Genomic DNA, 26,585 nt, shown 5'->3' with positions numbered 1-26,585 from the left:
AGAATAAAAGCAGGAATACATTCAAACAAGAGGAAAAAGCATATAAACATCAAAGACTGACAAAAAAAAAATTTTTTTTTTTTTAATTTTTTATTTTTGGAGACATGGTTTCTCTGGTAGCCCTGGCTGTCCTAGAACTCACTCTGTAGGCCAGGCTGGCCTCAAAGCCTACAGAGATCCATCTGCCTCCTGAGTGCTGGGATTAAAGGCATGCACCACCAACTGCCGGCTCAAATGTAAAAATTTATAAAGCTACATTTAACATTTTGGATGTAAAAATAACATATTTACAGAATATGTTATCGTGTTATGAACATAACAGAATGTTATATACAAAAGATTAGTGTTCAGCTATATAAGAATTCCTACAAACCAATTCTAAATCAAATGTAGAAGACAAACAGTCCATTGGGAAAACAAGAGCAAAATACAGGTAACTCAAAGAAAATATCAGAATGAATACAAACACAGGGTATATAAATTTAAAACATAACCAATTTCAAAAGTTTCAGACTATTAAAATATTGGAAAAGACTGACTATTCTGGAAAGTGAAGTGTGAAGTGTTACCCAGTAACCTCTCTCAAGGGTCAACCTGCTTGGCCAGTACCTGGGAAATAAGAATTCAGGAGTCCTACCTCTAGTTGTTCACTATTAAAAAACAAATAAATAAAACTTATCGGTACAGAAAGAAACATAAAATGCTGTTCGAATTCCTATGTTTCAACTGTGGAAAAGCATAAGAACATAATTATTCTTAGATAGAAACACAAATAATAATGTTTTATTTAGACAATGGAATTCTAGAAAGTGATTAAATTCAACATACTATGTCCAGATTAGTAGTTTTCCTGGGGAGAAAGAACCAAAGGTGAAGAGACCCAAAGGCTGTCTTTTTTTTTTTTTTTTTAAGATTTTATTTCTTATGTATACAGTATGATCAGATCACATTATAGATAGTTGTGAGCCACCATGTGGTTGCTGGGAATTGAACTCAGGACCTCTGGAAGAGCAGTAAGTGCTCTTAACCACTGAGCCATCTCTCCAGCCCCCCAAAGGCTGTCTTTAAATCCTCAAGTTTCTGAACCTTACTCAAATGACAGCAAGGTACACAATAATAATGACGAATCCCTTATTGATCTGGGAATCACATGGAAAAACAGGTTGATGGGAATAGTTAAATTGAGGCTACATGTGCAATGCACTGTCCAAAGTAAGTGATGACAGCAGTTACTACCGACTACAGGAAGCTTTCGGGGCAGGCAGCCCAGGAAGGCAACTCTCCAAGAAGAACTACGGGTTGATCAGGAGAACTCAGAGACACTTAGGACTAGGGCTCTCTAAATATTCCCAGTATTAATTATCAAAGAATAGAAAGTAAAGAGATAAAAGTTATCATTAAAAGAAGAAACAAAAGCAATACCAACAGAACTCTTAAAGCTGGGGCAAGTAAAATTCCCTTCATTTGTTCCTTCACAGTGTCATCCCTGTGCATACACTGATCCACCCCAACTGCCTTTTCCACTCCTCCCACCTTCCGATCCTCTTCACTTTTTCTTTCTGGTAGCCCACTGAGTCCAATCAATGCTGCCTGCTGGACAGTGGCTGATAACGTTGGCTTGACTGTACACAGGACTTGTGCAGGTAACCACAGCAGGGTGACTTAGTAAGTACAATGGCCATGCCGTGTCCAGAAGACAATATCTCTAAGCACTTCTCCCATTCTCTGGCTCTTACATGAAAGACTGTAAAAAGAAGAAATGTCCCCTCTTGTTATGTTTCCTAAGCCATAGTGCTGTTGGTATAAATGTCCCATTTAGAGATGAACAGTCAACAGTAAGTTATATTCAGCATTTTCATCAGTTGCTGCCAAGTGCACAAGAAACTTCTCTGGCCAGGTGGGAGCAAAGGTAACTTGTGAGCATAAACAAAGACAATCAGAAGGCAGCTTGACAGGCAGGTAGGGAGGCAGAGGCAGGTGAATTTTCAAGGCCAGCTAGGGCCACACACACACACAAACATACACACACACACATACACAGAGAGAGAGAGAGAGACAGACAGACAGACAGACAAGTGAGGGAAGGAGGAGGGAGGGAGGGGAAACGAACGCAGCGTTAGTAACTGGAGAGTACTCAAGAGACACTAACCCTGGAGACAGAGTACCTTTATTCAGTGTTAAATCATGGACACATGCTCCTCTTACCTCTAGGCACCGGGAATAGGAAACTAAACAAAGCAATTCCTGCTCTCATGAACTTTAAGAGTCTGAAACACACATAATGACCAGGAGGGATGGAGCAAAGTGCAGAGGGAGGTGGGAGGAAAGGTGCAATGCCATACAAGGGAGCTAAAGCCTGGCCTAAGGAGATGCTCAGCACAGCCTCACTGTAGCAGGCAGAGCTCTAAGCCAGGGAAGCAGTGCAGACATGCAGGCAAAGCCGAGCTGGCATGCTTAAGACGCACCAAGGAAAACTGTACGTAGAACAGAATGAGAAAGGGAGAAACCCTACAACTTAGTGACTTACTGAGACTTGGTAGTCTATGAGGAAATAAAAGCCATTAATAGCTTGGCAGAAAAGGTACATGATTTAAGGTCTGAAGTACCTATCTGTATGAAAAAAATAGCAATGCACCAGAAATACACAATGCACCAGAAATACACAATGCCATACACAATAAAAAGAACAAAGCGATGATAAAAGCCAAGCTAGACTAAAGCAGTGAGCAGAAGTGGGATGACGTGGGCACAAGGACGCAGTGTGGCAGGACTTGCTGGTAGGTTAGAGCTGAGGTGTCAGGGAAAGGCACACATCAGGGAGGACAGGTTCTGGGTTGGTTCTATAAGAACCAACAGCCCAGGCAGGGATGGCACCACCCACAACAGGCACCCGCCTCACTGGTCACTAACTGAGACAATGCCTTACATCTGGATCTCGTGGAGGCATTTCCTCAGCTGAGGCTCCTTCTTCCCTGATGACTCTAGCTTGTGTCAGGTTGACACACAAAACCAACCAGCACAGACGCCAAGAGAGAAAAAGTGCCATAGCTGATAGACCAACTGCTTAGGAATAAAATAAGGAACAGAACAAAGAAATGAGCCTCCCCAAGGCACTGATGACTGGGCCGGGGCAGGCCTGCAGGGGAATACACAGAAATGAACTGATCCAAGCTGAGAGCAGAAGAAAGAGACACTCCACCACCTTTTATGTATGACAAGCTCACAGGAAATGGTTAATAGAATAATATAATTACTGACCATTTCACAAAATTCCACTGTCTGCCAAAATATGTTAATCCATGTCAGCCTTACACTATCTGAGTTTGAAGAACTGTATGTTTCACGACTCCTGAAAACGGCGCTCTACTAGACAACTAACACGTGGCCACTGCCATTTCCATAGAGGGTTCTGCAAGTTCACTAGAAAACAGAATGCTTTCTTGTTTTTTAATGTGAGGTACCTTTTATCCGCCTATTAAATTTATATTTTTTATTGCTTGGAGCACAGAGGTCCTTGTGTTCACAGGAATGTTTGTACACAGGGGGCCTCTTCCAAGAGAAAGATATATAAGCCACTATCTGCCCAGAAGGCTGGGAGTGGAGTGGCTTAGCCTAAATGACCTCAGCACTGCCTGTAGGCCCAGGCCACACCTGCTTCCCTCAGGCTCCCCAGACTCTTACAGGACCTAAGGCAGTTAACAGCCTAGTGACTTTTGTGCTATCTGCATGACGGAGACCACAGATCCTCCCCAAGGCCCTCCAGATGACACATGTAGTCTATTCATAGAACCCATCGTCCCGGAAGAGGTAACATGTACTTTGATAAGAGTCTGTATGTAATTATGCCTTAAGCTTCACTGTGCACAGAGGGTTGTGCTACACCAGGAAACAACTTTACTGTACTTAAATATACGTAAAACAAATAAACTGGCCAGTGTCAGAATCTTTTTTTTTTTTTTTAAGTCAACACTGGTTACTAAGTTGTGAACCAGACTTTCTTCTTGTTTCACAAGGATCTACACCTTATCATGTCTGTGGAAATAAACTCAAGAAAACACACAAACAAGGCTACTTTAGCAACATATACACATATATGTTCCACAACAAATAAGAAGCTAATTAATTGTTTTAAGTAATCAGGTAACATGCCATACAGCCATACAAGCATGGAAGGCTATACCACCTAAGTCTGTAGTAGTGTCATGCCTACGATGCTCACAAGACGAATCCTAGCAACAAGCTTTGCAAAGCCCAGGCATTAAGTGGTACAGAAGACATCTACAATTGCCAGCAAATGATTTCTAATCACTAATTGCTTAATTAGCTAATTCCTATAACAGTCAATGCTTATTTTTAAACCTTTGCAAGTATATGCTTTGGTTCAGGGGTATATACGTTCATTTATTACACACACGCACGCACGCGCACGCACAAGGTGTAAGAGAAAGATGTATATGCCTGTGTACATATGTACATTAGTTCATTTTTAAGAAACTACGGTACAGAAAGGAACAAATAATCAAGGTATAAGTGACGTTGGTAATTTTTTTTGTAGTTATAAAGAAAACAGAGACTTAAAATCAGTCCGCATGTAGGGATCTCAACAAAACCAATGCTCTTCGAGTGTCAGTGCCAAGTGGTGCCGTGTCCTAGTCAAGGTTTCTATTGCTGTGATAAAACCCCAGGACCAGAACCAACCTGGGAAGGAAAAGGTTTCTTCCAGCCATAGTCCCGCCATAGTCCAGCACCACAGAAAGTCAGGGCACTCAGAGCCAATCGAACTTCCCTCTTCAAAACTGCCTCTCGCTTGTGTCACATGGACATGAAACAAGGCAGCACGTGCAGCTCAACAGGTGAGAACCCAACGTAAGAGAAGGAAGCCTGGCAAAGCGGCTCAGCGAGTAAAGGGTGCTGCCGCCCAGCCTGGCCATCCAGTTGCGAGCCTTGGGACTCTACGGTAAGAAAAAAACCAACTTGCATAGGTTTTTCCCCTTGGTGTGACATGAACATTAACACACACACACACACACACACACACACACACACACAATTTGCATTGCAATTAAAAAAGGAAAAAAGCCTATCCAAGACCAAGTTTTGATAAATTAGAATTTTTGAAAGGTACAAGCTATCAGTTACACTCTAGCTAAGATAATGACATCTGGGGCATTAAGTGTTCCCTCAGTCTTTCCAGTACCCTAAAAATTAGGGGAAATATTTCACTGAGTAGCAAACACCAAAATTACTAAATCGCTAAGAAGGAAAAACATTTGTAAACACGGGGTAAGAAATCAATGTGGTGAGAAAAATTCAAAGAGAGAGAGAGAGAGAGGGAGAGAGGAAAAGAAATCAACAAGGTGGCCATGCCTGTGAGTGATCCCAGCACTCAGGAGACAGAGACAGAGACAGGAAAAGAAATCAACACGGTGGCCATGCCTGTGATCCCAGCACTCAGGAGGCAGCAACAGGGTGATCCCTGTGAGTCTGATGCCAGCCTGGTCTACAAAAAGTTTCAGAATAGCCAGAGCTATACATACAGTGAGACTATCTCAGACAGACAGACAGACAGACAGGGACAAAGACAGGGAAAAGGAGTGGGGGGAGGGGAGACAGAGAGAGACAAACAGATACAGACAGACAGGAACAGATCAATGTTTTTCTTAAAAAGGATTTTCAAGAATTTTAAGACTATCCTGCTGGGAGTGGTGGTGCACACCTTTAATCCCAGCACTTCGGAGGCAGAGGAAGGCAGATCTCTGTAAACTCAAGGCTAGCCTGGTCTACAAAGAGACAGGCTAGCCCTAGCACAGGATTGCCAAGGCTACACAGAGAAACCTTGTCTCAAAAAAAAAAAAAAGAAAGAAAGAAAAGAAAAGAAAAGAAAGGAAGGAAGGAAGGAAGGAAGGAAGAAAGAAAGAAAGAAAAACTGCCCTGACAGAGAAACCAGTGCACCCTTAGAAAAGCAATATGCATGGCAAGAACTACTCAGGAAAATGTGCTCAACCTCGACAATGAGCAAGAAACTAAAATTCTTAAAACAATATGCATTCTCCAGGGATAGATACTTAGAGGGCGTGCCCACATGGGGGTGTGGGGTGAACAACTTGGTAATCCAGCTAACCGGCAATAAATACAATCCTAACTCAGAATCTACTTGTAGCAATCTACTCTATGGAAATACAAGTACAGAAAGGCTGCTTTAGGTCCAAGCGTGGTGGCGCATGCTGTTAAGCCCAGCACTCGGGAGGTGGATCTCTGTGAGTTGAAGGCCAGCTTGGTCTACAAAGCGAGTCCAGGACAGCCAGGGCTAACACCAAGAGACCCTGCCTTAAAAAACCAAAAAGAAAAAAGAAAGGCTGCTTTAACAGTGGCAACTTCAGGGCAGTTGGGAAAGGAAGACTTTCAGTTTTACTCCAAGGACTTAATTGAAAAATAATGAGCTTCTGGACAGTGATGGTACATGTCTTTAATGCCAGCACAGCAGGAGGATCGCTGTGAGTTCAAGGCCAGCCCAAAGCAAGTAAGTTCAGGACACCCAAAGCTACACAGAGAAACCCTGTCTCAAGCAAAAACAACAACAACAAAAAAAGCAACTAATTTTAATGCACAAAAGTCATTAGATACAAGTTTTCCTATCACTTGTTACAAGACATATGTTTGTCCCCTCTCAGAAAAACTGGTCATTTACTCCTTATTCCAGGGGAAAGGCGGGCATATTACCCTTCCGCAGCCACTACTGCTACTCAAGTTTATCTCTGGCTGGTCAGATAGCAAAATCTTAACACATCAGGTAAAGTGGCAGAGTACCCCCAGAGCAAATTTGTATTCTCATGACATCTACCAAGTCACTAATATTTGTAAAAAGCTACATGCATTTCATACATTTTTTGCCGCGTTCATACACATGTTACCGAGTATCTACAGAAATCTTTATCTAAGTCCAATTAACTAAGGTCCAACTTCTGAAACTTTAAATAAAAGGCCTTTGCTTGCTGCAGTTTGTGTATGATCCAATTTCCTAAAGCACATATTCTTTAGTTATAGAAGATGTATGTTCTACTTTGCTTTCTGTTGCGGTGGTAAAATTTTGATCAAAAGTAACTTGAGAAAGAAAGGGTTTATTTCATCTTACACATCCATGTCACGGTTCATCACTAAGGAGAGTCAAGGCAGGACCGAAAGCAGAGACCAAAAAGAAATTCTACCTTCTTGCTGCTTTGGCTTGCTCAGCCTGTGTTCTTATATAACCCAACCTACGACTGAGGAGTGGCACTACCCACTGTGGGCCGGCCCCTCCCACATCAATCGCTATCAAGAACATGCCACCCAGACCTGCCTACAGACCAGTCTCATGGAGGCATTTTCTTAGTTAAGGCTTCTTCTTCTTCCCAGAAGTCCCTAGCTTTCATTAAGTCAACCAAAAACTGTCATAGTGTACATAATGCCCTTGCTCTCAGGGCTCAGAAGTGTACAATGCAAGACCTGTCTTCAAAATGTTTAAGTTAATACATGCCCCGCCCCCAGGGATATGGCTCATCTGGATTCTGATGTTCTATTCTTCAATCTTGGGGATGAAATGGCTGTCTTGTTCCTTATACCTAATGTAAGCAATACTGCCATGCCTTTGACTTACTAGACTCCCCCGCACCTCTATGTTACTGAGGGAGAGTATCAGAGATTGCTAAAAGGAGTGTCTGGGATACTGAGACAGAGGGAAGTCCAGAGAGTCCATGAGTGTACAATGATTAGAAGCAACAGGGCTGATCAAATTTATGATAAGGGGGTCGGTTGTGTATTTTCCCACTGGCCAATGTGTACTGGAACAGAATAATAATGGAACTCTAAAAGCCTCGACTCGAGCCTAGCTAGCCATAAGCACTTGATTCCAACTGGACTCCCAGGATTTAGTCTATTTCCCTTTCTCCTCTATACTATATCATGCTAAATTCTTCTCGACTGTCCACCAAAATCAAACATAGTTTTGACTTAGTTTTGGTTTATTGATCTATGTTTTACTGTCACAGGAGAAGACAACAATCTCACAGGTGAGAATTTGACCAGATACAGCTGAACAAAGCCAAGGCAGCACTTTCTGAGGACATTCTCAACTGGCCACCAGCCTAATACTGAAAACCGGGACCGGATCTCGGCATCCATCAAGACACCACATAGTCTGTGGTGAGTAGCCACAATGAGATATGAACAGTGAAACAAAGCTAAGGGTCTGAAATTCAGGGAGGACACTGTGAAGACAGTCAGCACTGCACAAAGGGGCAACTAGACATCAGGCCTCCTGGAATCCCCAGGTAAGCATGCAGCACGAAGCCAGCCATAAACATCAAACATGCACAATGTCAGCTGCCATCAGCATCACTTGCCAGCTCCACACGTGACTACAGAGTGTTCTGTTCAAAGAGCGAACAGTGGGTAATAATGCAGGATAGAGCATACTTCCAGGAGAAAAGAAAGCCCACTAAGAGTACAGAAAGACTCTCTAGAAAGAGGTAATTGCCATCTTGGAAAAACAGAATAAAAAGAGGGGAAGAAGAGAAGGAAGGAAGGAAGGGGAAAAGGAGGGGGAAAGGCAGTAATCAAAGTCTTTGTGTGCACTACAAAGGCAACATTAGTCTGGTGGAGGTGGTGGCGGTGGGGGTGGTGGAGGTGGTAGAGGCGGCAGTGGCGGCTGACACCTTTAATTCCAGCACTCAGGAGGCAGAGACAGGCAGATCTCTGTGAGCTTGAGGCTAGCCTGGTCTACAGAGCTAGTTCCAGGACAGCCAAGGCTACACAAAAGAAACCCGGAGGAGGAGGGAAAAAAAGGCACCAGTAAGGCAGGGTGGAAACAAAGGCAAAGGTCAAATGAGTCAGAAGCACAGAGAAAAGGGAGACCTCTTTAAAGGTCAGAGTAGAAATGAAGAATTGTAGTAGTTAGGAGATTTGGGGTAGGGGGAGGTTAACTAAAAAACAAAAACTACAACTCCAGAGGCAGAGACACGGAGATCAGAAGTTTCAGGACAGCCTTGACTAAGTAAGAGAACCTATCTCAAAAAAAAAAAAGAAAAGAAAAAGAAAAAAAGACAACAAAAACTTATCCTTGATGTACGTTTCTATTTGTTGTTTCTGAGACAAAGCCTAAAGTAGTCCAGATGGGCCTCTAGCTGACTAAGGCTCACACAAGGTCCTGATCCTCAAGCGTCCCGCTCTGGGATTGTGGGGAATTACAGGACTGTGTTCCTATGGAACCTCACTTTATAGGCAGCACTGAGATTCAAACCCAGAGCCCCTGAAAGAAACAAACCTATCTTGACTGCCTCTCAACAGAACAGGAAAATAGAAAAGATGGGCAGGGAGTAGGAGGAGAGAGTAACAGAAGGAGAGATGAAGGGCAGCAGCAAGCTCTCTCAAGGGCACTGCCTCAGAAGGAGAGGGCAGCCTGCTGTGGAGGCACACCTGTAACCCCTGTACTAGGGAGAACAATCTGGGCTATACAGTGAGACCCTGATTCAATACACAAGCACCAGTGGAAATACTCCTGAGTAAAACAGATCATTACAAGTGTCTCCTACAAACCACAAAAGAATACTGAAAATGTATTCCCCACAATTCTTTAGAGGAACAATAAAAGTAATATATATTAAAAGAGAATTTATGATATTGATTCACACAATACAGTCCACGTAGCCCAACAATGGTTCAATCACACCAGAGCAGCACACCTGGTAGCTGCTCAATCCACCAGGCTTAAATGCCTCAGGAGTAGCACGCTGAAGGCACTACAGGTCTGGTGTACTCCTGGAGAGGTGCCAGTTTTCGTCTACACTGAAGCCCCAAGGAGCTCAGCTATGAGCGTCATCAGCAGAGGAATGCAGCAGCAGCAGCAGCAGCAGCAGCAGAGTGGATGAACTGCCAGCCAAAGTGAGGGCAAACAACACCTATTATTTGAGCTGCCACTGGATGATACAGCCCACATTTGGTGTAGATTTTCTGCCTCAAATCACTGATCAAGGAGCTCCCTGGCAGGAGCTGTCTCCTAGCTGATTCCAGATGCAGTCAAGTTGGCACCAAGAATAGCCATAGACAACCTCACTGACACACTAGGACAGACAGACAGGAGACAGCACTACCACTACTGCTAGGAAGTGAGGGCTCCAGGGAGTATTAAAGGAACTTTGAACAAGACTAGACAGTGCAATGTCTTGAGAAAGAGAGAGAGAGAAAGAGAGGGAGAGAGGGAGGGCGGGCGGGAGGGAGAAAATGCAGACAAGTGGGGCTGGTGGGTTAGGGGCAGTACTCAGACCTGTTCCTCTTCTTAGGGGCAGAGGGCACACCTCTTTCTCACTCTCTCCTTTGAGATCACAGGCTAGTTCATCACCTCGTCTGTGTAAGCCAGCCTCTAATAAGGCCTGACAAGGAACAGGTTCTCAGCCTTCATGTCACACAACCCCGCAGAATCCAAAGGTAACCTTTAAATGCTCCAAATGTTCATAGGCCTGAGCCATTACCAATGAGCCAGCATTCCAGCTCAGCCCTGATGGAGGCGCTAACTACTCCTCCAGTCTCTGCTGCTCACACACATCAGCTAGTGATGTAAACAATGAGCTCTGTAAGGTGCACCTGCAGTACCTCTCCAGAACTGAATAATTAATAAGCTCTGTAAGGTGCAGCTGCAGTACCTCTCCAGAACTGAGCTGGTAATACCAACCAATTTCAGCACACCCACTGCATCGGAAGCTATTTCCAAAGCTGTGCAAACCACAAAACAACAGTGCTGGTTGTTTAGGGGCCACACCATTAAAAAACAAATAATTAAAATTTTTAAGTTAAAATAGTACCTTATTCAAGAATTCAGACCACAAGAATATGGTGGCACACGCCTTTAATCCCAGCACTCAGGGAGGCAGAGGCAGGTGGATCGCTATTAGTTCAAGGGCAGCCTTGTCTACAAAGCAAGTCCAGGACAGCCAAAACTACAAAGATAAACTTAAAAAATTAAAAAAAAATATATATATAGAGAGAGAGAGAGAGAGAGAAAGAGCCAGATGATGCTATGCTAAATAAAAATAAAATTATACATATCTAAGAACAAAACTAAACGACTTAGTGAGATTTGTTCTCATAATAAAAACTAAGTATGCAAACGTGACTCTCAAAACACTTGAGAAAGCATCTTATAGAAAAAAATGCAAGTAGAAGGCCCTGTGTATCTGCAATTTAAAATTTTCCCACTTCAGTGACCCTTGTAAACTGCAGTTGAAATAACTGCACAAGTCAACAGTTCTACGGTTTTGTTCTGCATGTGTCTATGTCCGTGTATAATACGCATTAAGGTTTATATTTGTGTGTGCACATGTGGTGCGTGCCTGTGGTGTAGACCAGGAAGGCCAGTGTTTTCCTCAATCCCTCTCCACTTTTTGGAGGGAGGGGAGGGGTTTTGAGATAGAGTTTTTCTGTACAGCTCTGGCTGTCCTGGAACTCACTGGAACTCACTCTGTAGACCAAGCTGGCCTCCACATCTGAGACCCACCAGCCTCTGCTGGGATTAAAGGTGTGCGCCGCCATCACACAGCTGTCTCCACACAGTCTGACACTGAATCTGGAGCTTACACTCCCACTACCCTGACTGACCCATGAACCTGAGGAACCTGCCTGTCCCCCACCCTTCCACCACTCAGGTTACAGACACACACATGGCTTTTACATGGGTGCTAAGCATTCAAACTCCCCCGTACTTTTGCAGCAGGCCCTTTACCAACCAAGCTAACTCCCTCGTCCAACCTGTAACTGTTAAATTGCATGTGGTTCTGAGTCCTGGCCCAGGACCTGCACTGACTTGGGTCTCCGCACCTTATATGTCTCTTGTTTGTCATTTCGCAGCCGTCTCCATTAACAAATGGACTGTTGTGGTAGCGTAGTGTTTATGTTTAAGTGATCCTAACTTTAGTTAATAATGACCTCTAATATAGACATTTTAGTGTATTACATAATTATCTTATTGTTGCTAAGTTCTGTTCCTAATCTATAAGTTAAACTTTACCATAAAGGTGTGTGCATAAAAAGGTAATATATGTAAGTTTGGTGCTATCCCTGGTTTTAGGCTTCCACTGAGTGAATTCTTAATGAATCCCTACCAACCAGGGAGGCCAGCTTCCTACCTAGAAGCCACTCACCAAGCTTTCCAGCCTCATCAGTGCACTTACGTCTCAGCAGTTCACCCCTAAGCGTGCCCTGCGTGTGAAATCCCCTCTTCCAGAATGGCTCATGCTCACTCTGAAGATAGTAGGAATCTGCTAGTCACAATCAAATTACTGGCTACAAATAATTTTTCTAGAATTCAAATGTTACCTGAAGAAAACAAATATGTGACAGACACTATAGTTGTAGGAAATCAAATTAGCTGAGACTCAGCAGAAAGGAGAATCGGGGTTTCTAGGAGTCACAGAAGAAAGAGCAGGCAAGGCTAGGCAGCTCTGGGAAGGAGATGAAAAACCACAGTAAGAGGGAAGGGACTACTCAGCCTCTCTAGCAGACAGCAACACCCATGTCCCACGGCACGGCCACAAGTCATCGTCTCATATCTATGTTCTCTCTCTCCCTGTCCCATGAGCTTAGGAAGATTTCAGTAAAGCCATAAAGCTTTCCTTACACATCCATCGCTCACACAACGCTGGCTCCTATGCAGGAGGCAAAGCAACTCCATAATCTGCCTGTAGTAGTAAAAATACGACCTGCATCACCTGGGCCATCAAAGACAGCATAATCTATCTGAGAAAAAAGACTGGAATAGAACATTAGAAATAAAAATAAATATCGATATACTACAGGCTGCCTGCCATCAACCTGGTGATCTGAGTTCAATTCCCAGAATCCACATGGTCAAAGGAAAACTCCCTCCTTCAAGCTGTCCTCTAACTCCACATGTGTGAGTGCAAGCACGCACACAAAATAAATTTTTTAAAATGTCATTTTGCTGGGCACAGTGGCACAGGCCTGTAATCCCAGCACTCGGGAGGCAGAGGCAGGCACTCTGTGAGTTCAAGGCCAGCCTGGTCTACAAAGTTTGTCCAGGACAGTCAAGGCTTCACAGAGATACCCTTTCTCAGGGGGAAAAAAAAAATCAATACACTCAACCAGTGTGGATTCCAAAGACAGTAGTAAGCAGCCTAGCTGTGCACAAACACTGCCACACAACAAGTTAGTTACTCTTGCTCTACTTTCTCTTCCATTCACAAATGCAAATAGCAAAGCGCCCACCTCAGGACTGTCATGGAGGATGGAGGGAAGACACAGGAAGCACCCACCCAAACTCGAGACACAGAGTGGGTCTCGGGAGGTGTGGAGTGTCATTACCAAAATAACCTGGGTCCATTCGAACAACTAAATTATTGGCAGAGATGCAGCTAAGAAATATGATTCACGACTGGCTAAAATGAAAATGATTAGCCAGATACACATGTACTCTCCCACCCTAAACAAAACTGCAAGAAAACCAGAAAGGCAGTAAGGAATTTCTTCAGACAGCACACCACTGGGTAACTGCTTACCTCTGTTTCTATTAGTATTTTCCAAATATGCAGAACATGTTTAATAGAAAGAAAGCAGCATCTTTAAACACACAGCTTACTACAGCTAACCCTTCAGGCCTAAGAGCCTTCAAGAGGACTCTAACAACCAACTGAAGAGGAACACACGCACACGGGTTCCTGTTCTTCCTGACGGCTACTCTTCAGTGTCCCTACCCACAGCCCCCAAGACAATTTCCTGAGTGTAATTTTAAAAACTTCAGCTGTTACCAGACAATTTGGCATAAAAATCACATAACTGTACTGTGAACTCAACGAGATCATCTTTGCCAGACTTGAAGTAAGCCCTGTTTAAACCCTGGGAGCCCTGACCTGCAGAAGCCGCGAGTCACTGTCCATGGTGCTCACAGCAGGCTCCTCTCATACAAAAGGGGGGTCCACCGACCAGTGCACGCATGATTAGAATCCCTTGTCTGAACTGTATTACCTTTATAAATTAATGTTTAATTAAGCATAGCACACCATCCAAACAACGCAGGGAAGCTGTCTAGAACTTTAAATATAACGGGTGCCCAATAGCCGAAGAAATGTGCATGCACCCGGAATTAACAATATGCTACACTGTGGCAGAACAAGTTGCCACTAGATAAAAAGAAGGGAATCTCAAATGCTGTCCTTCAGAAACTAAAGTATTACAATTCCAAGTGTGCTTTGACAGGTCTTGGCATATGAAAGCTAAGCCGGGGATGGTGGCACACACCTGTGGTCTCGGCACTCAGACACTCAGAGAGGCAGAGGCAGGTGGATTGCTATGAGTTCGAGGCCAGCCTGGTCTACAAAGTTAGTCCAGGACAGCCAAGGCTACACAGAGAAACCCTGTCTCAAAAAACAAAACCAAACTAAACCAAACCAGATTTACTCTAAGAGAGGAAAAAGGGCATGTCTGAAGCCAAGAGTGGGCAGAGCTCAAATCCTCTACTTAGGAGAAGAGAACAAAAGATCTGGTTTGTCCTATTCTTACTCTCTTGTCCCGTGTGTGTGTGTGTGTGTGTGTGTGTGTGTGTGTGTGTGTGTGTGTTTAGTTGCCTGGTTTGTTTGTTTTGTTATTTTGCTTTTCAAGACAGGGTTTCTCTGTGTAGCCTTGACTCTCGGGACTTACTTTGTAGACCAGGCTGGCCTCGAACTCACAGTGATCCACCTGCCTCTACCTCCCAAGTGCTTGGATTAAAGGCGTGCGCCACCACACCAAGCCAGTTGCCTGTTTTCTAATGAGAGAGGAAAAAAGGTGTGGATTTGGGTGGGTGAGGAGGTAGGAAGGCTCTGAGAGAAGTTGGGGGAGGGGAAATCATGACCAGAATATATTGCATTTAAAAAATATTCTCAATTAGGAAAAAAAAAAAAAAAAAAAAAAAAAAGGTCAACCTAAGACACAGTTGACATTAGACCAAAAAAAAAAAAAAAATTGGTATTTTACACTATACTGACCACTGCTGCTCTCTGTTCCCTGTGCACTCTTGAAAATAGGCCTGGGACAAGAAGATTAGAACTAGCAGTTACACACATAAGAGTGAATTGTGTCATATCCTCAAATGGGTTAAAATAACATAACTTGATGGTTACTACTATGGCCAGTATTACTGAATAACAAAAATGTGAAAAAAAATGCTTGTATTGTATCACTAGTAACTAAAAATTAAAATGGAATATTTAAAAACACAGGAAATGAGGAAACTTGTCTAAAATTAATGTTGAAATCCATTCTCCCATCAGCACTATGTCCATTTAAAATATTATACACTTGCTGGGCACGGTGGTGCAGACCTTTAATCCCAGCACTCGGGAGACAGAGGCAGGCGGATCGCTGTGAGTTCGAGGCCAGCCTGGTCTACAAAGCGAGTCCAGGGCAGCAGGGCTACACAGGGAGACCCTGTCGGGGGGGAATATCCACCACACCATCGTTACCTAGTGCCAGGGATGAAATCTAAGGCTCTGTGCGTGCTGGGCAAGCACTCTGTCACTGAGCTGTAGTGTGTCTAGGCCCAAGACAAAAATTTTAAAACCATCTCTAAATATATTAGAGCACAGTTTATAAATTGTAGTCCCCCAAAACCTTGGAGTCTTCTGTGGCTTTTTCAGGTCATCTGAATAAGTTATTTTTGTAACAATAGACGGTATTAACCTCCCCCATGTGTTGGCATTTGTACAGGTGACCAAAAACTACAATGAGTAAAAGTTTTATCTTGGATTTTATAGTCAGCATGTTTGTAGGAGGTAATGTAATTTCCAAATAAAGCAGCTTCAAATGTGTGAGGATTTCCTACAGCAACCACACTGGTTTTTGTTTCCTGCACTAACGGCCCCGTGGATCTAGACACGAAGCAGGAGGAGCAAAGCAGCTAGCTCAGGCCTTCATGCTGTACACTGTCATACAGCACTGAGATGTCAGGGTTGGCAAGGACTTCTCAACACACAACACCAGATGCAGGAGACAGCCCACTCTGCACAGCGAGGGCAACACCAATGGTGCAGGAGACAGCCCAGGTAACCTCAGTCTGCACAGCGAAGGCACCAATAAGCCCAGAGAATGGAAGACAAGTCCTGACTAGCTACACTTCAGACAAAAGGCTGATAGCCAGAATTTATAAACAACTATAGAAAGTAAATACCAAGGGAATAAAACCTCAAATCAACAAATGAGCCAGTGATGAACAGATAGTTTTTTAGAAATACTTATGGTCAAAAGCTGTTTTCAGTAGTGTCCAATGACCCTCGTTAACAGTGAGTGCAGGAGAGCACGCGTGGAAGGGAACCCAGAGAAGCTCACAGGGATACCTGCACCCTGGTTTTTCTGCTGCCCTACTCACTATACCAAGAAAATGGAAGCAACAAAGCATCAAGTGAGTGGGTAACGAAAACTTGGAATACATATAAAATAGAATGTTTCTCAGCTCTAGAGAAAAATTAAGTTAAAAATTTTTTTGAAAAATGGATGGAATTAGAATATAAAATGAAGCCAGGCGTGGTGGTGCACGCCTTTAATCCCAGCACTTGGGAGGCAGAGGCAGGTGGATCTCTGTGAGTTTGAGGCCGGCCTGGTCTACATAGCAAGTCCAGGACAGCCAAGGCTACACAGAGAAATCCTGTCTCGAAAAACCAAAACATACAAAACAAAAAAAAAAGAATATAAAATGAGGTCAAATACTGTCAGAAAGAAATAAAACATGGGCCAGGTGTATTGGCGCATACCTGTAATCTTAGCACTCACGAGGCAGAGGAAGGTGGATCTCTGTGAGCTCAAGGCCAACCTGGTCTACAAAGTGAGTCTGGGACAACCAAGGCTAGACAGGAAAAAAAAAACAAAAAAACAAAAAAAAACAACACATGTTCTCTCTCAAATGTGGGATCTAGGCAAGAATATTTGTACATGTGTACACAAATGTACCCGTGTGTGCATGCAGCATGAAGGAAGGAGAACAAGAGGCTGAGTGCGGGGATGAGGAGGACTGAGTGCATGTAACGGACAGAAGCTACGAAAGAGAGAAAGCTAACTGTTTTTCTGGAATTAACTCTGTTATGATTTTTGTTTGTTTGGGTGGTGGCTAAATACATATCATGCATTCAATGCTGACAGTGTAAAAGTCTATGTAAAACCTTGCAGCTTCTGTTCCACATGCTGACAGCTCTAACTATGTTAAATTCATTAAGCTGTACAGACTTTGGGTCTGGTTAATCTAGGTATGTAGTATTTACTTATTTGCAAGGATTTTATTTTTTATTTCTATTTTTTAACTATGAAGTTCACTCAAACAAACAGAAAACAACAGGTCTTCAAGCAGAGCACCACTCTACAGACATACCAAGAGAAACAAGCTCTGGTGCAAAGGGCAGCATTTACCTTTTTTAAATGTTGCTTTTTCTATTCTTTTTTAATTTTATTTTTTAAGTTTTCAATTTTTATTTTATTATGTGTACATATTTTATATTTTATGCCTACATGTATATGTAGTACATGTGTGAAGTGCACGCAGGGGCCAAACAAGGGGCTCAGATCCCTTGAAACTAGAATTACCAACCATTGAAGCTGCCACATAGGTGCTGGGAATCAAAGCCAGGTCCTGTGGACGAGCAACCAAGGCAAAGGCATCTCTCCAGCCCCTGCTGATTTCGTCTAACAGCCCTTGAAGCCAAGCAAAGGAGAGGCAGGGGCTGCACTTCTGACAAAGTACAGGCATCACTCCTAACTGACAGAACAGCCAGACAGCAAGCGGACAGACACTGTCTTCCCCGTCATCATCTGGCAACTCAGGATCCTCTGTTTTGCATCAGACCTTAAGTGGTGCTCTCAGGAAGACGTTGTCCTGACCTGGGGACAACCTGTGGCACATTCCTCCCACAGAGCTGGACCCCACCCATGGGGGCATGTTCTCAGTCTGATTTCACCTTACCAAAATGCAAACTGGTTTTAAAGACGACACACATGGAGAAAGAAGTGCAAGTCTGTGAAAAAGGTCTGGATCTGTCCATCTAGAATCAGTTAGCAATCTCTAGCAAGTTCAAAAGGGCGATTAAGTTAAGACAGTTCCGCCCAGTCCATTCTGACTATCCAAGGGTAAGAGCAGCAGAGCCAGTGTGTGCCTGTTGGCAATGCTGTAATCTACAGCATCCAAGCTAATCCACGGTGTTCAGAATGGTCACCCAACTACAATGCAATGGGATTTACCTAGTAAAGCATCATGTATTTGTGTGTGTGTGTGTGCGCGCGCAGAATAAGAACATAACAGTATAATCAGCCAATCTCCAAGTCTCTGAATAGTTTCATTCCTGACACGTGCTTATAAACTGACACATACACACAAACTTGAGTTATGCAATCTCATATTCTTCAGCTTTTAGGCTCAACTTACATTAGAAAACTACTCTCAAGAATTCTGTGCTTATTTTCACGTTATTAAGTTTATTCACTCTAAATTATGTGATATTCATCACTCACGTATGCAAAATTGAGAGTGGATTTTTGTTGTCATTGTTTTCTAGAACAAAATCCAAGCCAGGGATGGGGAAAGCAACCTGAGGCAGGTAACTTGAGACCAACAAGCACAGTAAACTGCCCTCACTCTCTCTAGAACTATCTTCAGAGCTCACATTTTTTTCTGGGTTTTATAGTTTCTGCATGTATGTAATAAGGTATCTTGGGGATAAGCCTTGAATTTAAACATTAAATTTATTTAACTTATGTTACACCTTATACACAGAGCCTACATATAATTCAATACAGTATTTTCGTTGTGCTGTATTTTTACTACAACCTGTCATATGAGGTCAGATGTTGACTCTTCCACTTGTGATGGCATATTAACATTCAGACTGTTCTGGACTCTGCAGCATTTTGGACTTTGGATTTCAAATTGAGTAGGGAACTTAAGAAAACTGTGCTCATGAATAAAGAATGTCCAGTCTTGATAATGTGCACGCCTGCCATCAGCTCACAGGTCTAGAGACACCAGGAGCAGCCTACCCCAGAATTTCCAGGCCTTATCGGAATGTCAATGCTAACAAACACTTACCCTATCCAGAACTGATAAAAATCAATGTACATGCTCTACAGACTACAAGTATTCAATTCATCCACAACTTAACAATAAAACGTTTCTTAAGCTCCCACCGACTTGGTATCTTAATGTGATGCCCCCGTTTTTTTTTTCAATATGAAAGTCCACTTCTACTTATACTCTCCTGTTGTCATTTACTCACAATTAAAATTCCATAAAAATCTACAGCTACATAATTTATGTTCCACACCAGGCAGTGGTAGTGCACACCTTTAATCCCAGCACTCAGAAGGCAGAAGCAGGTGGATCTCTGTGAGTTCAAGGCCAGCTTGGTCTTCAGAGTCAGTCCCAGGCATCCAGAGCTACACAGAGAAAACCTGTCTCAAAAAAACAAAACAAAAAGCAAAGAACAAACAAAAAAATCTACAATAAAATTTATATATTCCACTGGGCCAACAAATTACATAAAGTATTCTCATTGGCATAGAAAATCAAATTAAATCTGGTCTAAGTGAAGCAGCCATCACTAACACCAGCGCTGTGTCTAGGTTGCCAAGTACCAGCTTACCAGGGGCAAGTAAAAACTCCACTCGGTGACTGCTACAGAGCAGACTGCAAACTCACCACCAACCACGCACCCAGAAAACAAGGAGCTACAGAAACCATTCACAAAACAGTTCACTGTCCATGCTGAAGTGAAGAAATGCTGTCATTGTAGGCCAAGTCCTGTGGCCTCTGTGAAAAATTAGACTCTACCAGATGCCAGTTTCTGATTATCAAACTCCCCTCCCAGCATATAGTATGGAAAATGGCTCAGGACATCAGGACAGACCTGTGCTTCCAGAGAGTAGCTACTGGGAAATGTTTGCAGGAGGCAAGTGACACCTGCCTGCTTGGTGTATATGAAGACAGCAGCCTGGCTGTCTCCTATGCCAGACGTGTAGCCATTGTACCAAAAGCTAGCCAGCTAGCATGCTGCAGAATACAATTTTATTTATTTATTTACTTACTTACTTATTTCGAGACAGGGTTCTCTGTTTAGCCTTGGCTGCCCTGGACTCACTTTGTAGACCAGGCTGGCCTCGAACTCACAGCGATCCACCTGCCTCTGCCTCCCGAGTGCTGAGATTATTGGCATGCACCACCACATCTGGCTGAGAATAGAATTTTAAAACGGCTACCATGGGAAACATTTCCATGTCAAAATTATTTTTCTCTTGTTCCTACTATCAGTTTCTCTGATTTCTGCCCCCATGGAGTCATAAAGTACCTAAGTATATGTTTGATAGTGAAAAAATGGGGAACACAAACCAGGCATTCTCAGGTCTCCTACTTCCACTTGTGTGTAAATTTCAAACAGAACTGTGGAATATAAAGTCAAATGTTCATGAAAACAAGTTTCAGCAGTTCAACCATCTAACAATTACAAATTAGCCTTGTAGAGTTATTTCAATTCAGAACATGACTGCTCTGGCAAGAGACACATGCAAAGACCTTCTAGGTTCTGTGTGATCTGGCTGGAATAGAAGCAAGCCTTTAATCCAGGAGATAGAGGCAAGCAGATCTGAGCTCAAGGCCAGCCCGGTGATACAGAACAACCTTCAGGTGAGGAAAAGCTTGGGTCCAGGCGTGGTGGTACATGCTTTTAATCTCACCAACGAAGGTAAAGTTGGTTTGTAGAGGGAAGCACCCATGTTTGGGGGTGATATCTAAGTGGATGACAGAAAAAAGTGGTAAATCAGAGAAAGATTTGCCAGAACAGGATAAGCCCAACTGGGGTGAGGGGGACAGTTTTACCATGGAGACTTTTACAGAGAGAGGTTGGATGCAAGAACAAGCTAGACACAGGTGAAGGTAAGTAAGCCAGAGGACAAGAAGGAGCCAGAAGACTAGAGCAGACTGATGAAGCCAGGCAGAGCAGTTCAGAGGCTGAGAGAAAAGCCAGACTGTCTAAGTCAGCTGGGAGAGGAGTTTGAGCCAGAACTGCTAAGTTGAACCAGCCAGCCCAGAGCTCAGTGAGAACAAGCAAGGGTGAGCTTACTTAGCAGCAAGTCTCAGCGGCTGAAAACGTCCTGGGCCTAGGTAAGAGTGTACGGAGGACAGAAGCTTCCGGTACTAGGCCTAGGTTAGCAGATGGAGGCAGCAATTCTTCAAGACAACAACTGAATAGTCAAATATAAGTTCCTTTTAAATAACCTGTCAAACAATTTCTGGATAACGCCATCATCTGAAATTGTTTTAAGTAAATTTCTTATTGAATAAGGGAGGGGAAAAGTATCCAAACATTAGACAAGAGCTTTATAAACACAAATTTTAATCAGTTATTATGGGGACAAAGACTTTAAAGAATTCTAGCACTCAGTGAAGATCAGTAAGTTACAGAGGAAAGGAAGCCACGCATGCTCACCTATAACCTTAGCACTGCGGCTGGGGCAGGAGTCACTAGCTGCAGGCCTGTCTGAGCTACTCACGGAGACTATATCTCAAACAGTAACAGCAGTCACTGGGCCTCATGGCGCACGCCTTTAATCCCAGCGCTTGGCAGGAAGAGGCAAGTGAATCTCTGTGAAGTTGAGGCCAGCCTGGTCTATAAGTGAGTTGTAGGACAGCCAGGGTTCTAAAAGAGAAATTCTGTCGAAAGAAAGAAAGAAAAGGAAGGGAAGGAAGAAAGAACAAGGTGGCTGTAAATATTAAATCCCATCAGTAACAACCATCTATTTCATTTACAGTCACAGGGAAGTTTTTCATCAGTACCAATACTTAAACTACAACTGTTACCTTCAAAATTTCCAAATATAAGTAGGTTGCATGACAAAGCATCATTGCAACCTACATGTCAGTCTAGAACACATATGTAGCTATAGTAAGCTATGCAATTACCACCTCTTCACCTCAACACTTCCTAGCCCACCTCTGATGGCAATCTCCGAGTCATTTTCTGCACACGTCTTTTAGGTAATATCACCACATGACTTCTCAAGATCAAGCAAGGAGTTAGACTAAACCATGCTCACCTGTAATAAACCATGCTCACCTATAATAAGCCATGCTCACCTAATGAAGCACATTCGGGAGTACACACAATCTGGGTTATTTTTCCCCCAGAAGCAAAAAGGCAACAATGAACTAAAAGCATCTCACAAACCTAAAATGCCAGTTTATCAGCATAGCCTTTATGCAAAAGTGAGGATAAAACAAATCTCTAGTGTGTGAACAATTTTCAGTGAACTTTTACACGGCACCTATGCTGTGATTTGCCAGGAATAAAGGCAGACACAAAGTAAACCACGTTCAGTATTTCTTTATGTGTATTCAGTACCAATTGTGACGGCAATTTTGCAAGAATAAGTCTTTAAATTCTTGCCTTTGTGTAAAAAGAGGGAGAAAACCCAGTAATTCTGACAAGGTGTGTGACTGGAGAAACCTTCCTCTGAAAAGGTACTGGGATATTCAAAAGATTTGAAGGAGCACTCTACCATTATAACTCATTAGAAATCCCTAAACAAATAAAGCCCTAATTTAAAAAGGAAAGAGTCCCAAAACGCTTTGAGAAACATGTTTATTAATTTTTATAGTGGTCAAGCTATTAATTCAGCTTACCGTCACTCTCCCAATCATAAAATGTTCACATTCTGTTTAGATCGTTGACTCTTATTTTCACAAAGTGTACAAGAATCCAGGACCCAAATAAGGGAAAGATAGGAAAATACTCAACAGCCACTTGCTTATTCCTTGAACATTTTCCCTTTTACACAAAAATGTGAACATGAAAAAAAAATGCAAACTTAACCAGGATGATGCCAAAACATATTCTAATTTCCTTTAAGAGTAAATATAATCAAAGTTAATCATCTTGCTAAATATAGAAAGCCAAGAATTATCACTGGTTATCAAAGCTGCCAGATACAAGCAAGTCACAGATGACTAATGGAGCAGAAAGTGTGGCAATAGATACTGAACGTTGTACCAAAAATAAACAAATAAAACTCACACTCTTACAAACATATGTAAAGATTGCCCAGCTAAGCAGTAGAAGGCTGGAGTCCTCCACTTCTGCAGTCAATCTTTGCAACGCTCACTGAAAACCTAGCAGGGACTGCATAACACTTATCCTCTCATAGAAAATTCTTGGTTTGTATCGGCCAAGTGGAATAAAAAGCAAACATTAGATGGTAAAATCGTCTTCAGAGGCAGCCTTGACCAAGCAGGCTGAAATCACTGGCTTAGACTGTTGCTTCAGAGAACTAAGTTTACTGTCATGTGGCATGCTCAACATAAAGCTCTCTTCAAACACAAGAGCAGGGTGATTCTGATAGGATCCAAAGAGTCTCTAAAAAACAACATAGAAAACGTGGGCTGGCCATTACATGACAACCAAGAAAAAATTACACTGGATGCTTTTTGGAAAAAAATGTTTTCATTATGAAAGGCTTTCAATTACAGTCATTTCTAAAAATAGAAATGTTCAGATGTGAGGGTAATGTAGCATGAAAAAGATTGATTGATTATTTATTTATTTCTTTATTTTTCCAGACAGGGTTTCTCTGTGTGTAGCCTTGGCTGTCCTGGACTCACTTTTTAGACCAGCCTGGCCTCGAACTCACAGCCATCCATCTGCCTCTGCCTCCTGAGTGCTGGGATAACAGCCCACAGCACCCAGCTCAGTTTTAAGTCCTTTAATTTTTTTCTCATTGTCTACACAACTCCTCACCAGCAGAACAACTGGGGAAGAGGAGAAGCTCCCCAAAAGATGCCAACTTTAATAACTGTTCATATCTCCAAGAGGACAGATAAAAGTTTCAACTGAATGCTTACAAAATAAAATCCAATTAAATCAAATATATTTAATTTGAAATCTTTTAAAGCTAATGTCTCAATTTAAGACTAAAACAATATTAAGCTGAACATCACTTCTCAACTGAAAACACTTCTTAGCCAGAATTAAGAACTCTGGGGGGGGGGGGGGAGGGAGAGGCGGGGGGGGGGGGGGGGAGTAAATTGACATGACCAACAATATTTTGCTGCAAATTTTATCCTGCCGTTAAAAAAAAAAAAAATCAAGCTAATTTACTGAAAGTCAAGATAATATTGAAACTAAGTTACTCAATGGGTCCTTTCTAAAGAATCGCTAGTAAGCCTATGAATGAGCACTAACTACACAGCAACTGTGCTTACTAAAACTCAACTCGTAAAACCATTACAGAAGATGAATTATGAATCAGGAGTAACTTGACATCGGTGTTCAAACTGGCAACCTGAACCTAATAATTTACCTCAGCTTGTCAAGTTGGGCCCCAGAGGAAGGGCTCAAAGTAGGTCAAGTGTGTGCACAAGAAGGTGAGACAGAAGAAAAGGGGAAGCCTGCCTTCCTCCACGGGCAAAATGAGGTCCAAAGGGTGAAAAGCCAAGCACGAAAGAGACTCCATGCGAGACTGCAGCCTACCGAAGGTTCCCGCGGCTGCGCCTTAGCAGGCAACTCTTGCAAGAAATCAGAAACTAGGGCTGTTTCCTGACCCTGCACAAATCCCGGGTAGAGGTGTGGGGTCAGGCTTAGTGTCCGCCCAGCCACGACTTAACCGCCCGCTGTCACCGGAGGCTTCCCGCCGTCCGTCCGCACAGGCTCTCACGGTACTAACCGGCTGGATACCTGCCCTCACCCACCCCACCCCCAAAACCGTCCGGAACGCTCCCCGCAGCTCGGTTAGGAGCTGCCACTGCACCGGGGCTGGAGCAGGGCTTCTCCCCGTCGGCCCGATGCCCGCCACGGCACCCCCGGGCTCAGACAGCCGCGGGCACTGGCCGGTCACGTGCCTGCGGGAGGGGGGGACCGAGACCCGCGTCGGGACACTAGGAAGACGCCATCAAAGGACCCAGCCGCGATGAACACACGACCGCCCGGGGGCCCTGTGGACCACCCCCCTCAATGGGGAGGCCGTCCCCCGGCCTGGAGTGGGCCGCGCTGGGGACTGGAGACGAGGAGGAGGGCCGGTGCGCCGCCAGGCGGGGGCCGGGAGGCACAGGTGGGTTGTGTGGGCACAGGTGGGCGGCCAGGTGCAGTCCCGTGGGGTCTGAGGACGCTGGGAAGGGTCCCGGTGACACGGGGGGTGGGGTGGCTGAGGACACACGTGGGTGGGTAGGCAGGGGGTTCCCGGGGACACGAATGCGTGTCCAGGTGCGTCCTCTCCCCCCGGGGCGCAGGTGGCCATCCCGCCCGCAGCGCAGGCCACCGAGCAGCCTCGGACCCCGCCCAGGCGGCGCGGCGCCACGAGAGGCGACAAGGACGACCGCCCCTAGGGACCCTGCCGGCCCGCACGGTGGACGGAGGCCGAGGGGACAGGGCCGCGGGCGAGGGCGGGTCCGCGGTCTGGCTGGCGGGCGGGCGGGAGGGAAGGAGGAAGGGCCGGCGGGGGAGGGGCGGCCGGCCGCGGGACCCCACCGCGCTCTGCCTCCCGCGGCCTCCGCGCCGCCGGCCCCGCGCGCGCCCCCAACCCCTCACGCCCCGGCGGCGGCGGCGCTGCTCCTCACCTCGGTCGGCTGGCTGATCTCGAACAGGTCCAGCCGGTTGGCGTTCCAATGGTGTATGATGTCGGCCAGCTTCCGCCGTTCTTCGTCGCGGCCGCCCGCCGACATGGTCGCGGCCGCTCCTCCCTCCCCCACGGTCGGCCGGGGCCGGAACAGCGCAGGCCGCCTCGCCGCCGCCGCCGTCGCCGCCGCGCGTCCTCCGCCGGGCTCGGCCGCGTCCGGCCCGCGCCGCCTCAGCCCGCCTCAGCCGCGGCCGGTGCGCCGAGCGCCGCCCCCCTGCTCGCCCGCCGGCCCGCCGTGCGCGCCCGCCGCCGTGCGCGTCCCCGCCGTGCGCGCGCGCGCGACCCGCGCACCTCCGCGCCGCTCCGCTAGGTGCTGCTGCGTGGCCGCGCGTCCCCGGGGAAGGATGGGGCGCGCCGGGAGTCCGCGGGGGGCGCTCGGTGCGGCGGTCGCGACTCGTGGGGTGGGGGGTTAGGGGTCCTAGCGCCGGGGCAGCTCCTCACCGGAGCCACTCGGTCCGCCCGGGGCCGGCTGAGGTGTGGCGGGTGTCCCGATGGGCGGGGCGGGCCCTGGGAGCTGCGGAGCCGGGTGGACAGGTGGGCGTGGGCAGCGCTGCCCGCGGAACCGGCCGGCCGGCCATCCCGCCGCGGCCCTGACCCCTGGGGTGCGCTGGCTGCTGGGGTCAGATCCGAGCTGACCTTTCTCCCGAGGAAAGATAAATTATTATGCTTGTGTGTGAGCGTGTCAGGGCAAATGTTTTCCAAGTCCTCCTCCAGCCCCCATGCTGGTTGAATCCCCCGCATTCCTCAGCCCCGGGCGGGCAGCGGCGGAGGCCTTTGTGTCTCCCGGGAGCGCACGCCACCTCGGAGGAGACAGCGAACCAGAGTTAAAGAACAGGGAGAGACATTAGCGTGAGTTTTTTTGGTTTTTGTCTTGTGGGGTTTTTGTTTGTTTAATCTTTTAAAGCGTCCCATTGAACCTAGAAACGTAAAAA

The 26,585-nt window shown here is 45.1% G+C and overlaps 1 protein-coding gene across 5 annotated transcripts in view; it reads right to left on the bottom strand.

The window, feature by feature from the left end:
• Afdn (afadin, adherens junction formation factor) overlaps window positions 1–25,761 on the bottom strand; it is a 120,137-nt gene extending 94,376 nt beyond the window's left edge. For all 5 annotated transcript variants that reach the window (XM_051164171.1, XM_051164168.1, XM_051164169.1 and 2 more), the window contains exon 1: window positions 25,595–25,761. In XM_051164171.1, the coding sequence (XP_051020128.1) occupies window positions 25,595–25,699 (105 nt within the window). In that variant the 5' untranslated portion in view covers window positions 25,700–25,761. The remainder of the gene's footprint in view (window positions 1–25,594) is intronic.
• Window positions 25,762–26,585: the final 824 nt, after the last annotated feature.

The sequence above is a fragment of the Acomys russatus genome, chromosome 21, assembly GCF_903995435.1.
Source record: "Acomys russatus chromosome 21, mAcoRus1.1, whole genome shotgun sequence".
NCBI lineage: Eukaryota > Metazoa > Chordata > Mammalia > Rodentia > Muridae > Acomys > Acomys russatus.
The sequence above is the reverse complement of the archived record's forward strand: the minus strand, read 5'-3'. Positions and strand labels throughout refer to the sequence as shown.